This window comes from Carassius gibelio, chromosome A6, assembly GCF_023724105.1.
Source record: "Carassius gibelio isolate Cgi1373 ecotype wild population from Czech Republic chromosome A6, carGib1.2-hapl.c, whole genome shotgun sequence".
NCBI classification, from domain to species: domain Eukaryota; kingdom Metazoa; phylum Chordata; class Actinopteri; order Cypriniformes; family Cyprinidae; genus Carassius; species Carassius gibelio.
In genome coordinates, this window is record NC_068376.1 from 16,914,887 (window position 1) to 16,934,747 (window position 19,861).

General features: G+C 36.9%; 1 protein-coding gene across 3 annotated transcripts in view; it reads left to right on the plus strand.

The window, feature by feature from the left end:
* LOC128015533 (FERM, ARHGEF and pleckstrin domain-containing protein 2) overlaps positions 1–19,861 on the plus strand; it is a 50,991-nt gene that overhangs the window by 2,559 nt on the left and 28,571 nt on the right. For all 3 annotated transcript variants that reach the window (XM_052599412.1, XM_052599413.1, XM_052599415.1), the window contains exons 3-4: positions 17,831–17,935; positions 19,771–19,813. In XM_052599412.1, the coding sequence (XP_052455372.1) occupies positions 17,831–17,935; positions 19,771–19,813 (148 nt within the window). The remainder of the gene's footprint in view (positions 1–17,830; positions 17,936–19,770; positions 19,814–19,861) is intronic.

A 19,861-nucleotide genomic window follows, 5' to 3' on the forward strand; every position in this document is an offset into this window, starting at 1 on the left:
TATCTAACCAAATCTAATCTTTTGAATCTACTTTGACTACACTTGCTGGCTGAACTGTTTGCCTGGATGTTTTGTTTGTTTGATTCCGCTGCACAAATATTGTACTTTTGCTATTATGTTTGCAAAGCTCCCCAAAGTTTATTTAAAAAATAAGAGCACACTGCGTTTGGTTTTGTCCGTTTGCGGCTGTGCTGGAGAATGTAAACGACGTCTCTCCGGAGACTTCTGGCAGACTTGCTTTGCGTGTTGGGTTGTGGTGGGTGACAGCTGCCACATGGCTTCAGTTCTTAAATCCTGCGTCTTTAAGTCTGTTTTACACCCGAGGCCTGAAGTCACTGTAAGTTCTAGCCTGGCTGCTGTTACACATCTGATGTATGCATTTTCTGCCTTGAAGTTCTGTTTTTATCACAATGGGTAAAAAAAAAAAAAGCTTAAGTTTTCGTTGAAGTTGCATTTGAATGAATTTCCTACAATATGACATCAGCATTTGAATGCAAAATGACATGGACGAGGCGAGATTTAGGATTGTGTGGGTTTGTGCAATTTTGAGATAAGCAGGGTGGCTTTTAAAACACGTTTATTGTTGAGAGATGCTTAATCTGGGACATGTAAAAATTAACTGGCTTTACAGCAACAACACCTGAATAATCCTTCAGCCATCCAAGATTGTATGAGTTGGTTTCTTTTTCATCTGTACAGATTTGGGGAAATTTAGCATCACCTCACTCACTCACCAATGGATTCTCGGCAGTGAATGGGTGCCATTACAATGAGAGTTCAAATCGCTTCTAAAAACATCCCAATAATCCAGAACACATCCACTCTAGTTCATCAATTAGCATATTGTGTAGTGAAAAGCTGCAGGTTTGTAATAAATAATTCTATCATTAGGAAGTTTTTAACTTCAAATCACTGCTGCCAGCTAAAATACGAGTCTATCATTAATATCGCTTTTTCCTGTGAAAAGTCATCTCTTCCAAATCAGAAGAGAAATATGCACAGATCATGCACTGTTTATGAGTGAAAACAGTTCTAAACAATGTTGGTATATCTTTCTTACAAACACAGGTTTTCACTTCACAAGGCGTTAATTGTTGTACTAGAGTCGTGTGGATAACTTGTTTATCATTGTTATGTTTTTAACAACTGTTTGAACTCTGATTCTGACGGCACCTGTTTACTGCACAAGGTTCAGTGGTCGTCAAGTGATCTAAAGCTATTTTTTTTTCCAAATCCAGGGATGGCCTGAGGTTAGGGCTGCTCGATTATGGCAAAAACCATAATCACGATTATTTAACACAATTATGAGGGGGCTATATGACCAGAACTCTATATGAGTGATTTATTTAAAGATTGTGATACATTTCAAATATATATATATATATATATATATATATATATATATATATATATATATATATATATATATTCCTGTAAATAAGGTTGCTATGACATGTACATTGTAAAGACCAGCAGAATTTCAAACAAACAAAAGTCCTCAAAATTATTGAACCTAATTAAACTGTCAGTAATAAAAACGCAAAGGACAAATACAATGGATTAAAAAAATACACATGAAACAAACTGTTCTCTAATGTTTACCCATATGATTATTTCATTTATTCACTATTTTATTTATTATTAATGTCTCATTTCAGTTTTAGTTTGGCTCTAGTTTTGTATTTATTGCCGTTTATATGAAAAGGTTCATGTAGTGTGGTACAGCCTATGACAGAAATGAATAATCAAATGTTACATCAAACATAGCCGCTGTCACTTTAAGAGCCACACGGATCCAAATTACTGTAATGCGCATATTTTCCTGACCGATTTTTTACATGACCGATAAAGGTATACGTGAATAATCACCAAGCTCATCATTTTGACACATTTTTACATGTATTTGACCGTTTAGGTGCACATCTTGGGTGCACATCTTGATGCTAATGTCCTTGTTCTGTTCTGTCTCTGAGCTCATATCTCTTCCTGAGGAGCAGCGCAAGTTCTCTTTCACGCTTTTAAAAATATTAATAAATATACTTCGATAAATCAAACATGTCGCATTTAGCAAATGTCAGGTTACATGATTTTATTGATTTGGTGGGAAATTGGGCTTTTAAGGATGAACGAAAGCACAGAGCTGCAAGAGGCGGCAGAAGGGGGCGCAATAATCATTTTATCTCGATTCTTGTATTTTTTTTATAATCGTTGAAGGCCAAAATCGAAATCGAGCCAAATCAGTTAATTGCACAGCCCTACCTGAGGTTAATAACATTTTGAGAAAATGTTCATTTTTGGATGAAATGTTCCTTTAACGTCTCTCTGGTTTGACATTTGAAGAGTATCTTAATGTGGTGTTATAAGACAGTCTCTAAGTAATTTGGTGGAGGATGAGAACTTCCCATGATTAGATCAGATAACAATGTGCGTTGAATTCCCCCGTTACAAAGATCAAACACGGGAGAGTGGAAAACGGTTGTTATCCAGCTTTATTAGGCTACAGGACTCAGGAATGCTGTGGTACCACCAAACATGCTTTACTGAATCAGAGAGCCCCTGCTGGAGGTTAATGACTGTTCATATTACGTCTAGATAAAGGAAGAACAATGGGGTCAGTTCTGGTTCAAAGATTTATTAGTCTTTCTAGTCCTCCTCAGGAGTGCACTGGGACTTGTTTTCCATTACACTTAATTTAGCACTGCTGAGTGTGTTTGAACTGTGGTAGTGATTGATCTGTTGTCAGATGATGTGGATGTTTTATTAGGCAGATTGTGTGTAATGATTCATAAGGCAACGTGGCTTTGTGATCTGTTCCATGATGCACAAACTGACGCTAACACAGTCTGGTGTTGCTCATGAAAGGGGTTTGTTTATTCTCAGCAGGAGTGTGTGTGTGTGTGTGTGTGTGTGTGTGTGTGTGTGTGTTTGTGTGCACTTGTGTGCTCACTGCATTATGAGTCTGATGTCATGAAGCCACATCTGTTTCCAAGATGGGACTGTGTTCTTGTATGCACACCCAGGTACACTAAAATACACAAAATATCCCAAATTAACCCTCAGTTCTAAACTAACAGACCAAAGAAACAAAGACCGATGTGCTGAACTACTGCTCTTGATAGTCTGAACATATTGTCTGGTGATGGTTGTGATGAGATTGTTTTGAGTCACTTTTCAAATGTTCAAGTTTAAAACCTCAGGTTTGTTCATTGTTCAAATGCAGACACTTTTAACCTGATAACTGTCACTCACGTTTTTGAAGATAGACTTGAATGTGCATGATACAAACCTAAATTTTATATTTCATGACTGAAAACATTTTGTAACATGATTTTGATGTGCCATTTACATGGTAATGCAATGTCTGATTTTAAAATGGGTTTTGAAGGATGAATTTTGAGATTTTATGTTATCAAGTGATATATAACTTCTGATGATTTCTAAAATGTGATAGAGAAAAAGGCAACGAGGAAGTCTTTTTTTTAAACAAAGGTCAAAGCTCCTTTTGTAATGTAGATTTCTGAGGGTGCACTCTTGTCATAGATTAATCTATTACTTTTCCTACATAATTTTTAACATAATTTTTTTGATCTGTGAGCCGCTCCTCTGCCTCGCCAACTTGTAATTTTTGCTGCCATCTAAACGCTGAAGGCCTGCAGCAATCCCAGCCTCAGCATGTATTTATGGATCTGGGTTTGTTCTCTGCTCCATAGCGTGTGCCAGAGTTATAATTTTCTCTGACTTTGAAATCAGTCAAAATGTATTTATGGACATTTACCCCTGTAGCTGGATTATGATATCTGTAATTTTTTGTTTTGGGATTTGTAGCCGAATTGTGAATATTTTGGTCTGTTGACATTTGTCTATTTCATGTGTTTGCACTGATCATTGGGAGTTTACTGTCAACTAAATAATGGAGTACATCCTTTCTGAATAAAAGTATTAATTTCTTAAGTCTTACTGACCCCAAACTTTTGAATTGTAGTGTATTTGGGTGTAGTGAGACAAATTATTATTGTATTAGTTACTGTACATGTTTATTTTTATGCATTGGATTTCTGTTGAAAACAAAGTAGGATACATAAGCTGCTTCCGAAGTTACACACTTAATGCATAGAGTATGTATTGTATAGAACTGTCGATGAAGTGTGTTCTAGCTATGGGTGTAAATACATTCCGGGGACATACTACATGTGCCATCTTTGCATCATCCTTTGACTTGCGTGTTCTTTGATTTATTATACACAACAGCAACACAATAATTTACTTGACTGTTGCTAAAAAATGTACAGTAACCTGTGAGGACGAACAGCTGCTTAGCTCATAGTTTTTCCGTTCTTTAAAAAAAAAAAAAAAAAATCTCTTTGAATCTGATGGCTCTTCAGCTCCCTTTGCATAATGGAAGAGTAAAGTGTAGGTTATCAAGTTTAAAGATAATTGGTCCATGTCAGTGCAAATGCAATGATTTGCAGTCTTGACATTTCCATTATAAACGGGCTCGGGACACTCAAAACCTGTCAGACGTCTGCTCCCCATGAGTTTTGGTTCACTAGGCTAATAGGAAGTGATGAGGAAGCAGCTACAGCAGCCTAAACTTCCTGTCCCATCTACACCCATGGGACGAAGCAGGCCTCTACTTGCTCTTCAAAGTAATCACTCAAGCTGACAGTCAAAGTCAGTGACAGGCCTGTTGCCTTAATTTAGTTAAAAATTAATTAAATTAATTATTAATTTATTTGAGTTAATATTAATGGAAATTCCTTTATTTAATGTTTTTAAATATAGCTACAATAACACCGGTTCTGTAAGATTTAAATCTGTCCAATACATTTCCATTCGGATTGCATGCAAAACTACAACTCTGACCTATTTTTGGGGTCCTAACAATGACTCTGGCAGCTGTGATGGAGAGGGCTCATCTTAGATCATTGGTTTTTATCATTTAATTTGCTGTCTCAGCTCTAAAAAACAAAGAGAGAACTTGGGCACATGCACATTTGCATGGAATTTGACCAGAGCATGCTGCAGGCCATTCAAGCCCTACTGTGACCTTCTGAGGAATCAACTGGGGCTCTGAGGGGGGGACAGCAGAAATAGACGCTATTAAACAGAGACTGCAGAGACCTATCGCACAACTCTGGGCCAGAGAGTGCTGTGTTTTGTGAGAGCCCCTGCTCTCAGTCCTAAAGAGAGGCAGGATAGGTTAGCATGTCACACTGGTTCTCTTACTGAGCTGAGTCTGTGCCAGGACCAGGACCCTTGCCAAATACTCTCCAATGAGGGTCTGTTCACAGCTGCTTGTGGAGAGGGAGAGAGTAGAGAGTCCCCTTTATCTGCTCAGTGACACTATGCAAGCGATATAAATACACCTCAGCCGGGAGATAATGTCCTCTTTGTCTGTACAAATACTTCTTATCCAAGACTACAATTTTATCGGCAGGCTGCAAGTTTTAGCAATGATACATCCAAATGTTACACTTACAATGGCAACAGAGTCTTCTGGGTCAGCGACATCTCTGTTTTTTTTTTTTAGATGAACATGTTTTTAATTTCTGAATTAAATGTCTAAGTATTAAAATATAAAGTGTACTTTAAACACTTTAAACTTTTTATCTTAAATATTTTGAAATAATAAACAAAAAACAAGAACTGACATCGAGAGGACCTATGAAGATCCATATGGTCAATATTTCCAAATTTTTTGAATTTTATATATATATATATATATATATATATATATATATATATATATATATATATATATATATATATATATATATATATATATATATATGGCTTTGCAAGGTTAGTTCCGGTTGCAAAATGTGGCAGATTGTTTTTGTCATTGACCCTTTCATCATTCATGTTGAAAATTTGCAAGAACGTGTGATAAACATTACTTCACGACATATGATTTATGTGAATCATAAAACTGATTTGTCCTGACTTTACACTTTTGTAATTCAATCTTGGGCTTATTCTCCAATGATGTGCAAGTAAAAATAGACACTAATTGCTGCTCTGGATATTTGAACTGGCTCAGTTGAATGAAAAAGCCTTGAAAAAACAGCCCGTCTTTTCAAAGCTGAACCACGGAGAATGCCCAGTGACTAGAAACGGTCTTTGAACCTGCACAGACCTGGAAACCGTCACAATAAAAGACATTTCCTGTACGTAAATGACATTAATGGCACAACAGAAAGTAAATTCATGCCTTCCAAGAATGCTGGCTCCATGTGCCAACTTTAGTCTTTACTGGCGAAATTCCTCCCTTATAATGTGTGTGTTTTTCTTCTTAATAAAACAATGTGTGTTGTGTAAGGCTGTGTAAAGACCCGAAGTAGACATTCTCTCTTTGTTTATGTAGACATTGTACCCAGATTCTTTCCTTTGTTAATGTTGGAGCCATTTTTGAATGTGCTTTCAGAATCAAAACAACTGCAACTGACAGTGAAGGAGCCACAGTGACACCAGGTAAATGGGCGGCTCTGCAAAAAAGAGTTTTGAATGGGATTGGTCAGCAGGCACAGGGCTCCACCCACACCCCGCAGCACCAGGAAGCTCAATAACACTGGGCCTTTTTTATTCAGCTCATAACAACAGCAGAGAAAAAAAGCACTAGTTTCACTCCCTGTTTTGTGTTTAAGACAGACCTGCAGAGTGAAGAAAGTGTGTGTGTGTGTCTTTGTTTTAATGAACGCATGTGAATGTGTGTTGTTTGTGTGAGGCACAGATGAGTCTTTGTGGAGGGGTCAGTGCAGTGAGGGGGCTTCTTCGATCAGTGAGGAATGCGAAACAGTGAAGACAGAGGAGCTGGATGGTGGGATTTCAGAGGAGGGAGCAGAGCAGGACTTGTCCAGCATGAACAAACAGGCTCATAAATAGTTTGTTTGACAGGTTGTAGAGGGATGAGTGGGAGGAATGGGGTAGGTGGGAGTAGGTATTTGAGTAATGGGCAGCTTGTGTTGGTGTGGCATGAGTAGAATTGTGTTAGATTAAAGAAACATGCCACTATTTTTGAAAATAGGCTCATTTTCCAACTCCTCTAATAGCTTCAGCCATATCAGCCTAGAAAATCACAACTTTTCATTTTCCGTCAGTCTTAGTACATGATGTAACTACAGAGGAGTCAAGTTTAAAAAGGAAAAATAACGAAACTCTTTGGTCATTTTTGAGCGAGATGCTAACGGTCTAATCAGAATCAATGATCTATCATACTAAACTAAGGTAAAAGTGCTACAGACAGACCCGGAGATCGGCTGAATGGATTCAAAAATGGTAAAACACAACTAGTTTAACTCTAGGGGAGTTGGAAAATGAGCCTATTTTCAAAAATAGTGGAGTGTTCTTTTATGCAGTAGGACATTAAAGTCCAGCTTTTGTACATGCCTTTAAACTTTAAAGATCTATGACTTTGATTGTGAGTTTGTTTGTGTCGGGAAAATTTAAATGGAGAGTCCTCAGTGGAATGCTTGGAATGATTTGTGATTCAGCTTTGTTGCTGTAATGAGGAACATTTGGATTTGAAACAATTTCCTGCGATTTAAAGCTGAGCATAACATACAATGACCTGTCTCTCTTTTTGTCTCGCTTTACCTAGTTTTAGCATTAGTCAACTGGTATAGATATTTTGAGTATTTTAAGTGTGCAACTCTTAATAACTAGAGTGTAGATTGACTGATGGCTGATAAATATGAGTGGGGCTCCAGACAGGGACATATTTGGTTGCAATATTTAAATTTTTTTGCGCTACAACATGGGATTAATCAATACATGTTGATTAACTTTTAGCATAGTTTATAGTTATATGAAAACAAAAGTATCAACCTGTTCTTTTTCATCAGTAATCTTATGTGATTTGAATTTGTTTGAGTTTTGTTTTAGTTTTTTTTGCTATCAAACTGTCTTCAAATTTGCGATATTGTTTTTAAGATTTACAAGAAAAGATGATTTGTCTGTTTTGCTTACATCTACACACCTTTCAAAAACATCCATAGTTTCCTCAACATTGGTGTCATTTTTGCTGTGCGCACCTTTGTGCTTGTGCTGATGCAGCAACAGGCTCTACAAGTGCTGCACAGTTCATACGAGTATCGCGGTTTCGCTAAGCAAAAAAGACTGACTGGATGTGTCGTTAATGAAATCACCTGTGCATTAATTTTAAATATAGTTCAATTAAAATTTTGCAGTCGTACCAGTCAGTTTCACCAGCAGGAAAAATAGTCTCAAAATGCGACTATTTGGTTACAGTCTTGAGCCCTGATGAGATACTGCACATGTGATATTAGGCATGGCAAAATTTCCAATATGTTTTTTTTTTTTTTTTTTTTTTAAATGACTCTTCAATGGTGCATTCGCAACAGACGCCAATGAAGCATTCAACGCTAGTGATTTACATGTTAAGTCAATACAAAAATGCGAATAGACAACCTGCTGCATGATTCGCGCGATAGACGCGTTGCACATTGAGCGTTTCAGGCAAATCGCGAGAGTTTAAAAATCAGTTGATAAATTTTACTTTTCCCAAAACCTGTCGGGAGTAGGGCCACAACATCACCTCCATTCAAAACGTGAAACAAACATTCTTCTTGTTTGGGTTTCAGTAATCTAACCTAAACTACAATCCTAATTTCGACGCTTAGAGTCTACGTCACTGCTCTCAGCCCGCCATCTGTTCGTAGATTGCCCAGCTGTTTTGGAGCTGGAGGAAAACTGGGAGATAGTTCACTATTTCAGACTCAGTACAGAAGCGAACTGGGATTGAGCAGCAAGCCTGACCTAGTCAGGCTACAATAACCATAATATTTTGAAAATTATCCAAATAAATGGTGGTTGAAATCACAATGCTGTGTGAACTAAATTTTCAGAAGCCCCTCCCATGACGCAAATTTGCATCTGTTGTAAAGTGAATTTGGCACGCAAATGAAGCGAATAAACTCAAAATGTTCAAGCGTCCAACTACATGCAAATAGCGCGATTTAATCACGCAAGTCGCATCTGGTGTGAACGCACAGTCAAAATAGGAATAATTTAATAACACTTTTAAAAGTTATCTTGAGAAAATATCAAAAATAATATCCATTTTTTTTCAAACTATGATGCCTAAATTCCCTTTATAGCATTGAAGCAAGTGCGTGTGTATTCATGCCCTTATTCTGTTACTGTATTGTGTTATCATTCTCACTTGTATTTCGACCGATTATATGAAATTGCTATAATGGCAATCCTGTCTGATTAAGCTGATATATTTTAATTATAAAGATTGAGATGTGCACATATATTATTAAATATTTAGTTGCAGTCTTGTGTAGCGAATCAACAGTAACAAAACCAGCAGTCAGTCTTATCAGTACAGTCGGTAGTAGGAAGCCTTATACACCCTCTCATTTGGCCTGCTTAACGTCCACCATATGATGCAATTAGTGGAACAAATTAGTGACTGCTTTGAGAGAGCTGGCCATGAGGAAAATCCTAGAGGTCAGCATCTCTTGATTGCTTCAAGCCCCCACCACCCCCAACTCAGATGACAACTTTTGCCATCTCTCACTCTGATATAATTTGAGGGTGTTGAAGCATGACAGATTGGGCTTTCATTAGTTTGGCCCTGTTGGCAGCCATTGCTGGCTTTGACCTTAAATCAGGGGATTTGCTATAGCACAGATCGAGTTCACTTCTTTCCAAAGAGACTTCATTTAATGCCTGCTCACAGTACAGTATTGTTGAAATGTAAAATTTTTACATTTTATCAACCATTGTTGAAATGGTTTTAGATTTGATTTTATGAGAATTATCCAAAAAACTCAGTAAAGCATTGTTGCCAGGTCACTTCTAATGTGACGCAAGTGATGATCCAAGCAAAATGTATTTCTTTGAACTAAACTCTTTACCAAGTGATCTTTTTTTCCACTTTGAATGTTCTCACTTGTAAATGCTTTTCTTAAACACAACTTTTCTGCTTTCTGTTGAATAAAACTAAAAGTATGTTTCCCTTATCTACGTTCCATTTCAACTTGTGGATAGACAAAGAAAGTTCCATTTAAGGAGTGCTTACGTTATTGTGTAATTGAAAAATTATTTAAAAGAAAAACCACAGAGACAAATGCTTTGTATGGTCAGTTCATCCCAGCCCATGTAAGACTGATGATGTCCAGTCAATGTTACAATAGCCGCTTTTCAGGCCTGTGTGAGTCAGGGCTAACAATGAGCCTTGCTGGACCAATAGCTTTGCTCCTCAAGCTGCTAGGCCGAAATCAAGCTGTGTTCCCACTGTGGGAGCAGCGCAACTCTAAAAGCCGCCTTTATCACACCTCACTGAAGTGGTACAATTAATGAAAACTATATTGACTAACTATATATAAAGACAGCATCAATATTTTATATACCAATAACAGATCTGCCAACCTGTATGCATTTTGCCTTGCAGCTATGCATTTTGAACTGAAAGTACACTGGTAAGATTTGTCACTCTTAACTACGCAAAAATCTAGTGACACCCGTCCACGTGTAATATTCAAAACAAGCAACAGAAAAAGATGAAGAGTTCAACCAATCAGTACATTTTTTTTGTTTGTTTTGCATTTAAATAATAGTTTTGTTTCTCTCGTAGTAGCCTATAGCTTATAGTTTAAGTTCAAGCGGCTCGTGCTCGCTCCGTCAGATGCTCTGACAGAAAGGCTGCAGGTGAGGCTGACAGAAATGCACTGTTTAATGTGTTTGAGATGTGCCGTTTTCATAATGCATAACTTACATGATTGCACAGGTATATTCTCCATCTGTAAATGTTAAAAAAGCCATGGAAAATTTCCATTTTGCTGTTAGAAGTGCATGAGCTTCTGCTTTAGAGGTTCTCCGCTAAACTCCACGGTTGTTTTCATGTCCGCGGGTCGAAGCGACTCCAATACCAATAACGTGATGTTTAGCCTCTAAAATTATAATTCTACAGAGGCAACCCTGCCAAAAAAACATGTATTTTAATCCCGGGACACAATTTTATTTTTATCGGGAAACCTCCTGGAAACGCGATTGGGCTAGTTTTGTACTAGTTTTGAGAAGCAAGTGGGCAGGATTTGTTTTGAAAACCTGGCAACCCTGATCTGAATGCACGTGCTGGAGATATACTACTAATCACAGGAGTGCCTTTACTGATGAGATGCGCATGAAAATCAGATTCACAAAAAAATCACATTCAAGACAGCGCTTACCAATAGTTTTGGCCTAGATACAACTGTGGCAAAAGAGAGCGAATGATAGCGTAACTCCTGGGAACTTATCTACACAAGATATTTGCTTAATTTGACTAAATCAAACTACATCTACAGCTAGATAATGTGTTGCTCTGTGCTGTGCCTGTTGAATGAGACTGAGCACCAAACCCCATGTGTACTGTTCATGTTGAAACTACACTCTGGGAGTTTAGTTCATAAGGCAGGCTTTAGCGAGGTGTTTAACTGCTTGGATGACACGGCACACTTGGGCAGTTGGTCAGTACTGCCAGGTACACCTAAACCCTTCTCTGACCCTTACTAACTGCTGACAAACTTGTGTATGTCCAGCTGTCTGCCGAGATGCTAGACATAGGTGATGGTCACACATTGCTTGTGGGAGTCAGATGAATGCATGCAACAAGAAATCAGATTTATAATGAAATGTAAATGAAATGGCCCGGTTCTGTTTATTTTAAGGGTCAGATTCCTGAAGCGTTTAGTTGATGCGTGTAACAATGGGAGCACTGAGTGAGGGAGAGTGTTGATCTGTGCTCTTAAATTGGTCAACGGTCAAGAACCTGATTGTACTGTCAGCTACAATTACTTTTTTGTTTACTTTGCATGTACATTCTTATCACGATGACAAAACGTCGGGAAATGTAGCCATCTACAGCACATTTCCTGAGAGCTTTTCCTCTTACTTCAAGCTAAATATTGAACTAAATGGTTAATCTATTATGTGCAATGGTAATCTAATAGGTTGGCTGTTACATTCAAAAAATCATTTGGCTTGGGCTGCCACACTTTCTGTGACTTTTTGATTTGTGTCATTGGAGTTGATTTACATTAACAACAAAACTTAAGTACACAAAACTTGCTTCATTTTAAGATGGGTTTCAGTAGAAGTAATGTTAACTTTTTTTATAATTCAACCTATCCGTTTGGAAAATGCACGTCATAGATCTTATTGTGAAATATTTATCACTATAGGTTTAATATTTGATTTTTATTTTTTTTTGCCCTTGCTCTGTTTAATCAAAATAAAAAAAATCAAATTAATCAAAATGTCAACTCTATCGTCTGGTGGAAATGGCAGACTAGACTGTGATGTTTGCTGGATTTATGTAATTAAACCCCAGTCCTCCACAATCAACTACAGGCCATGGGTCAGTAGCGGCCTCCTGTGTGAAAGCACAGTCCATGCTGCTTCCCCTCTCACAAGAGTCACCTAAGAGGGCAATTCACCCCATTATCAAAAATGAAACTCAGGCCCTAAAAATCCTGATTGGAGTATCACTATAAATGGTTATGAATTATAAAAAGGTTTTAAAAATCGGTGATCGTATCGGCAGATACGGCTTTCTGTGATCGATGATCGGCATCAAAATTTCCGATTGGAGCACCCCATATTTATGTAGTCTTTTCATATCACATTCTGTTCGTTCTGTATGATTTATTTTACTGAGGGCATGTGGTGCTGAAGATCCAGCAGCCATGGCACAAGAAACACTGTAATTCATTCCTGTAACTACCTGTGAATTATTTCCAACACTTTTTATGGTTTTGTGTCAAGGTGTGGCTGAAATCATTGCAACATAGCTTAGACTGTGAGAAAGAAATGCCTCCTGCTGAGATCTCAACGTGTCCAAACACACTCAGCACTCAAAGGGATGATCACAGATCATGTTCACAGACAGACTAAATGAAAAAGCTTACAGACTACTGTTAGTTTGGTTTCAGCAGTTGCCAATGTAGTCTTACAAGTTGGCTTGGTGAATGCGAGAAAGATTCCCCAGACTGTGAACATCTGCTGCTCAGTAATCCCAGCCACTGTTGACCCATAAACCTGCCCAACTGACACTCCAACTGTAACAGGGAAACTCCTACATGCTGGAAAGCGTCCGTATGCTTCGAGGGTTCAGCGGGCTCTCTGACACATGGAAAATATGCCCCGGGTGGTATTTCCTTGTTGCAGTCAACACCACCAAGTTGATCCTCAGCTTCGTTTTAATATGCTGTACTACTTTTAGTTTTGGGTGCTTGAGAAAGCTGTAGAAAAAGAGACTTAATCCAATTATTGCTGAAGTATGCGAACTGACAGTCCGTAGAATTCACACCCAAGCATAAGATGTCTAAGATGTGTTCATGCCTGCAGTTTTTATTGTTTTATTGTAGCACCTAATAGAATCAAATTTCCTCAATTGGTAGGGGTATCGAAATGAATAATTTCTTCGATGAATCGTGATGCAGACGAGGATGATTTGGTATCGGTTCAGTAATAGCCCATAACCAGTTATAACATACTGACGCTTTTCAGATGTCATTTGTCGTATGCATGCTTTGTCACGGTAGCATACATTAGATGCATTCGGCTTGAAGTGCCGCTGTGCAGAATGAAAAGTGTGACATCATGTACCTCAAATATTAGTGGTTTTGAAACCTTGAAATTTTCAAATGGTGTAGTATACCTTGAAACCGGTAATCGGCCCATGCCTATTCACAACCCTATCAATTGGCAGCCTTTTTTTCCCGGTTTATTTGATCAGTTATAGACATAGTAGTATACCTTACAGTACTGTTAAAAAAGTGTGAAATGTGATAATTAAAAATAGCTTTTCAGTTTCAATATAACATAAAATGTTATTATCAGAGATCAATAAATTAAAAAATTTGCTAATTTGGTGCTCAAGGAAAATTCCTTATTCTTGGCTTTTTTTTCTCTTTTTTTAGGAAACTTTGTACTTGATTTAGGATATTTTGGTGAATAAAAATGTCAAAAGAACAGCATATTTGAAATGGAAATCTTTCATAACAATAGACATATTTACATGGACACTTTTTGTTTCGATTGGAATCCGAGCATAGTATCACTTTGGTGTAGTTTATTCTTGGTTTTGTGACAGAGCCTTGACACTTGTGTATTTTCTTGTCCTTGTGTGAGCGTGTGGTCTGGAGTATCCGCGAGTAGCTCTCTTGTCTGCGTGCCCTGTTTCCTTGTTCATGTTGGAGCATGGTGTTCAGATGTCTTGTTCAGGTTCTGTTTCGTGTCGGGGTTCGGACACTCACGCTCTGTGTTCTGTCTTGTTGTGGGAGAATTAATTCTCGAGTACGCTCGGGCCGAGCGCTCCTCTGTCCGTGTATGTCATGTTTTGTTTAGCATGTTGTTTCTTTTCTCACCTGCATGCTTTCCTCATTGTCGTGTTGTTGGATGTGGCTTGTGTTTTTATCAGCTGTTCATGTTTTGTGTGAGCACATGGCTTTTCTTGTTTGCAGTCCTGTGCCAGTTCGACATTGAATTTCTGTGTATCTATCATGATTATGTCCTGCTCTGCCTTGACCTGTCCTCTCCAGCCTTGCAAAGCCTTGCTGCCAGCCTGATTTTCCCCCACGGGTAGTTTTTGTTGTTGGCTTTGTTTTATTTGTATTATTAATAAAGAGCCTATTCTCTGAACCATTGAGTCCTAGCCTCCCTCATCCCCAACCTTGCACAATAGGGCCCTATTTTTTCCCAAATTTTTTAAAATAATTTTTTTTCTAGACCTCTGTTTTAATGTTAAATTTAAAGATTAAATCATGAAACTTACACTTAACAGCAAATTATTAAACATTAACAAAACAAAATTTTAATGGTTTCATTAAATTCTGTTATTTAAAAGCATCTGTAATTGATTTTATTTATTTAAAAAAATAAATATGTATTTACATTCTTCCGCTAAATAAATTCTGGTAAATGCTTTTTCTAGTAAAAAATTAAAACATAATGTCTTGTTTCTAGCCAAAATATCTAAAGAATATTTCTGTTTGAAATAAGATTATTTTGCTTAACCCATTGGTAGATTTCGCTTGTTTCAAACAAAAACGGACTTAATTTTGACTTTTTTTTTTTTTTTTGGGAAAATTTGTATTTGTAGATAATCGTTCTTGATTTTCAGAATTTTTTGATATTTTGGCAGTAAACCAGGCAATTTATTGCAGTTTAGTACTATTATTACATTAAGAAATCCAAACTTTTATTTTGATGGGATACTGTGAAGACCTTTAAAACTGCAGTAGGGAACTTATGTAAAAATATATTTTTTACATATTTGTTAAACCTGTCATTATGTCCTGACAGTAGAATATGAGACAGATAATCTGTGAAAAAATCAAGCTCCTCTGGCTCCTCCCATTGGTCCTATTGCTATTTGCAGAAAGTCATCCGCTCCCGGTAAGAATCAACCAATCAGAGCTGCGGTCCGTAACTTTGTTTGGGTTCAAAATGTAGAAAAATGAACATAATAAGTGAGTACACCATGAATCCATTTTCCAAACCGTGTTTTTAGCTTGTCCTGAATCACTAGGGTACACCTATAATAAGTGTTTATATTCGGACTATTTTAGATTGCTTCAGGGGTACCGCGGCGGAGTAACCCAGTACCTTTGTGATTCTTCATAGACATATAAACAGAGAAGTAGTTCCGGCTACGATGTTCTTCCGCAAGACGCAAGCAGTTCTGTTTATTAACCGCTAGAGCGTCAAAAGTTCCCTACTGCAGCTTTACGTTTTTGTTTGTATATGATCTGACAACAGTTTTTCTTCAAAAGAAACTTTAAAATGCTCATGAAGTGACTCTCAGGACAGTTCTAGAGATTATGTACTCATATATTGTGGCTGTGGATTTTAGATTGACAGTCATTTATTATATTCAAAAGCAACAACATTGGTTCTATGTCATTGCAAATCTGCAAAACTTTCCTTTTTTTTATCCATTTTTTTAAATCCATTTTTATCCATTTCTTTCTTTCACAAAAAGTCTTACCCCTTACTTTGAATGGTAGTACATTTACTTCAGTGGTAAAGTAGGTATGTAGAAGAAATCATACTTTGCCAGAGATGTTCTTAGGGAATCAAGACTATACACCACAACCAGTGTAGCCTGATTCCCAATGAATTAATGAATGACCTTTATGGTCCAGCTCTTTTAAAGAAGTCAATTACCGGTTTTGAATTATGAAACACTCCCCCTGTATAAAATACAGCATTAGAAGACGGAAACAGTGGCGGTGTTATAAATGCCATTTGTACTGAATTATCCTCAAATTAAATTAAGAATTGATTTGAAATCTGAAACAAGTCAAGGGCTTATTAATCCGAATCAAATCTGGAAATCTGTATTGATACCCAGCCCTAATGTATTTCATATCAGCGCTAAATTCTAACAACAATGGTATCATAAATTTTTTCTTCTTCGGATTAAAAATAATTAAAAACTACTAAAAGTAGTTTTGGCAGAGCCTAGAGGAGGCCAATTGGAAGGTGCTTACCCTGCTTGGCATGGAGAGTACATTCTTTACTTAAGAATCTGTATTAAAGGCAGAAAGTATCAGTCAAGTTTAGAATATACCAAAGAACTGGAGGGTAACAATCTGGCCTGCCCAATTCAAGTCAGGCTGTTTTTATGGTCTTTAAAAATACATTTCACATTACAAACAGCTGTCTGCTGTATAATTTTCCCAGAAAGTCACAAGCTCGAATAGCAAAACCTAAGCGCAATGTCTTCTGGGTACATAGTAATTAGTCCTTCATTTTGTAATGACAAGCCCCTGAGTCTGTTTATAGGGAAAACCCTTTTTCCCTTTAAGCAGATTTAACCACTTTTGTGCCCTGAAATGTCCTCCGATGTTCTCCTCGCCTTTCACAGTTCTATGTTTACAACAGACAGTCCAGCTGATCTCAGAGAGATTGACTGTGTTGTGGCCTTGTGTCTGGTTTTGGCCCGGCTGTACGCTGTGGAGAAGTACTTAGATAGGCCACAGATATTTCCCCCTGACACCCATTAGCCTCAAATATCCAGCGACTTCATAGCAGACGCAGCTGCTTTTCCACATAAATATTTAACCCCTCACAACCCCATAGTCTTAAAAAAAAAAAAGGGGGAGGGACAGAAAATAAATAATAAGAAATGCAGACCATCCATAAATCCGTCCATACATCATCTTCTGCTTATCCGTGGCTGGGTCACGGGGGCAGCAGTCTAAGCAGAGATGCCCAGACGTCCCAGGCCAGCCGTGAGACACAGTCCCTTGGCCTTTCCTGGGGCCTCCAGAAAAGAAATATTAAGAAATGTAGACTGTTATATAAAATGAACTACAACTTTAAACTTAGAATTTGAATTTGAATAAATTTAATAGAATTTCAGTACACACTAATAACTAAAATTTTGCTTAATTTTATCCTCATGAATTAATAACATTTTGAAATGCATTACAAATGCATAATATTCTGATATTTGTTGCTAAAATAATAACCAATATAATATTTCCATAATATTAGAATCTGTGTGAATGGAAAGTGAAGAGAAATATTCATATTATTCATTTAATGTATTTATTGAAATTTTTTTAAACATAATATTTAAACTATATGATTATTGTTGAATAATTTTAGTGTAAATAACTATAACACATTTACAAAAAAGGTGTATGTTTATGTCTTACGCTTATCCTTTAATGAACAAAATGGACAATTAAATCATTAATTGTAATTATTGTTATTCAGCGAAATTGTCATGATTGTGAAAAAAAAGTATACAAATATGTATTCTCTAATCTATTAATTGACTGTCTTGTTTTTTCTCTCTCTATTGTAGTCAAAAGCGGATGGGCAGACTCTTTCATCTGAAGTGTACAGACGGACCAATCTCATTGAGAGTGATTATTTTGGTCTGGAGTTTCAGAACCTGCAGATGAACTGGGTAAGTGGCCACTTGACAAACAGTCCCCCTACTCACACAAAGACGGGATTGTGAACGGGCCGCTCCGGCTAAGCTCTTAAAAGACGAGGAGGTGTATTATGTTGTTTGTGCTGCCTCTCTCTGGGCCCAAGAAGTTTGCTGCTCCCTTTAAACCTGCCTGATGTAGGCACACAAACTTAAAGAACATCTGCTAATGGACCATGTCATTCAAAAGACTTATGCAGAATTATTACACACAAATATGAAAGATTTTACAGTTGATTTAAACAGTTCTGTGTATTGTGCCAGCCGAGATTCAATTTATTTAAAGGATTATGTGATCCAGGCTAAAGTAATTGCAAAACTTCAAGGTGAAGTATGTAATGTATTTTTTTTTTTTCAGTCTTAAAATACCTACCTTTGCTTAATAGGCAGAGAAAACATGTATATAGATTGCAACACTGCCGATAGTGTGAGGTATGGAACTCTCGTTTTATTTGACCAGTGACCAATGTAATGGCAGTTACATATTCAGTGTAATTTTAATTTGCTGTTAAAATTGTACATTGCTAAATGGTTTACAAGGCAACCATGAAATATTTTAAAAGTCTAGTTCTTTTGATTATAAATAGGCTTATAGGTTGTAATCAAATATGTTGTTTCAAACCTGTATTTCTTACCTCTGTGGAACACAAAATAAAATATTTTGGTGAATGTTGGTAACCAATAATTTTTAGTTCCCATTGACTATTGCATGGACAAATAAACAATAGAAATCAAAGGGAAGTGAAACCATTCAGTTACCAATATTCTTCAAAATATCGTCTTTTGTGTCCAGCTGAAGAAAGAAATACAGGTTTGAAATGACATGAAGGTTGGAGGATAATAACAAATAATGACATTTTCATTTTGGATGGATTGGAGTGTTTTGTGTTTTTGCTACATCCTTTTTGTTTTTGTTGATATTGTTGTTATTACTTTTCCTTTTTTTTCTTTTTTTGAGGTTTGGTTTGATTTGGTTTTTGTTTTGTTTTTATAGTTTTTTTTTTTTTTTTTTTTTTTTTTTTTTTTTTTTTTTTTATTATTGAATTGGTTCACTTTTTACAAATAATTTTTTATCACTTTGGAGAAAATAATTGGGGAAAATACTGAGGCTGCTGAAAAAGGGCTGCTTTGTGTATAAACCAACTTGCATAGCAGTTTAATTATTGCCATAATGCATCTTTTTTTTTCATTTTGGTTTCTTTATTATTGGTGAAATAATATTTTTTTTTAAAGTAATTTTGAGAGGAATAATGGAGACAGTCTGTTGGCCATCTGTTTTTAGTGTGCCAAGCCAGTTTCTGTGGAGAGAGTTGAGTCAGGTGTGGAATTCTTGTGTACGGCGTTGTTGTGATGATTCTGTAAAAGATGAGAGGTCAGTGTATCTTGAGCTGGAGGTGGAGGGAGGAAAGGTACATTTTTGCCACAATCCGCTCCAGATGTGCTTGAACGAGCAGGGTTTCTACAAACTCTGCCGACTCAAAACAGGCAAGCACAGAGGTTTGAAATAAAAATGTGCATATCCCAGAGCATTTGAATTATAATAACTGATAATAGCTTTCCAGAAATTCCTGAAATATGTTTTTGGTGTGGTCAGCATCTCAAGATCTCATCTGTGGCCTCTGTGACTGAGATGTTCTTCTATTTTAATGCTTTCTTGAAAGACAAGAAACTGTATACAAACTTTATTATGAAAGAATGAGGGATTAATGAGACTGAACTGTCTCATTTGTATTATTTATTGCTTAGACTTTATAAGGTGGTTAAATGCTGAAATGCCAGTCTTTTTACTCATTGCTGTTTTGTTTCTACAGGTTTGGCTGGAGCCCACCAAGCTCATAGTGAAACAAGTGAGACGTAAGTTCACTTTCAGTTTTGTGTTGAGTTTAGTTATCAGAGGATCTT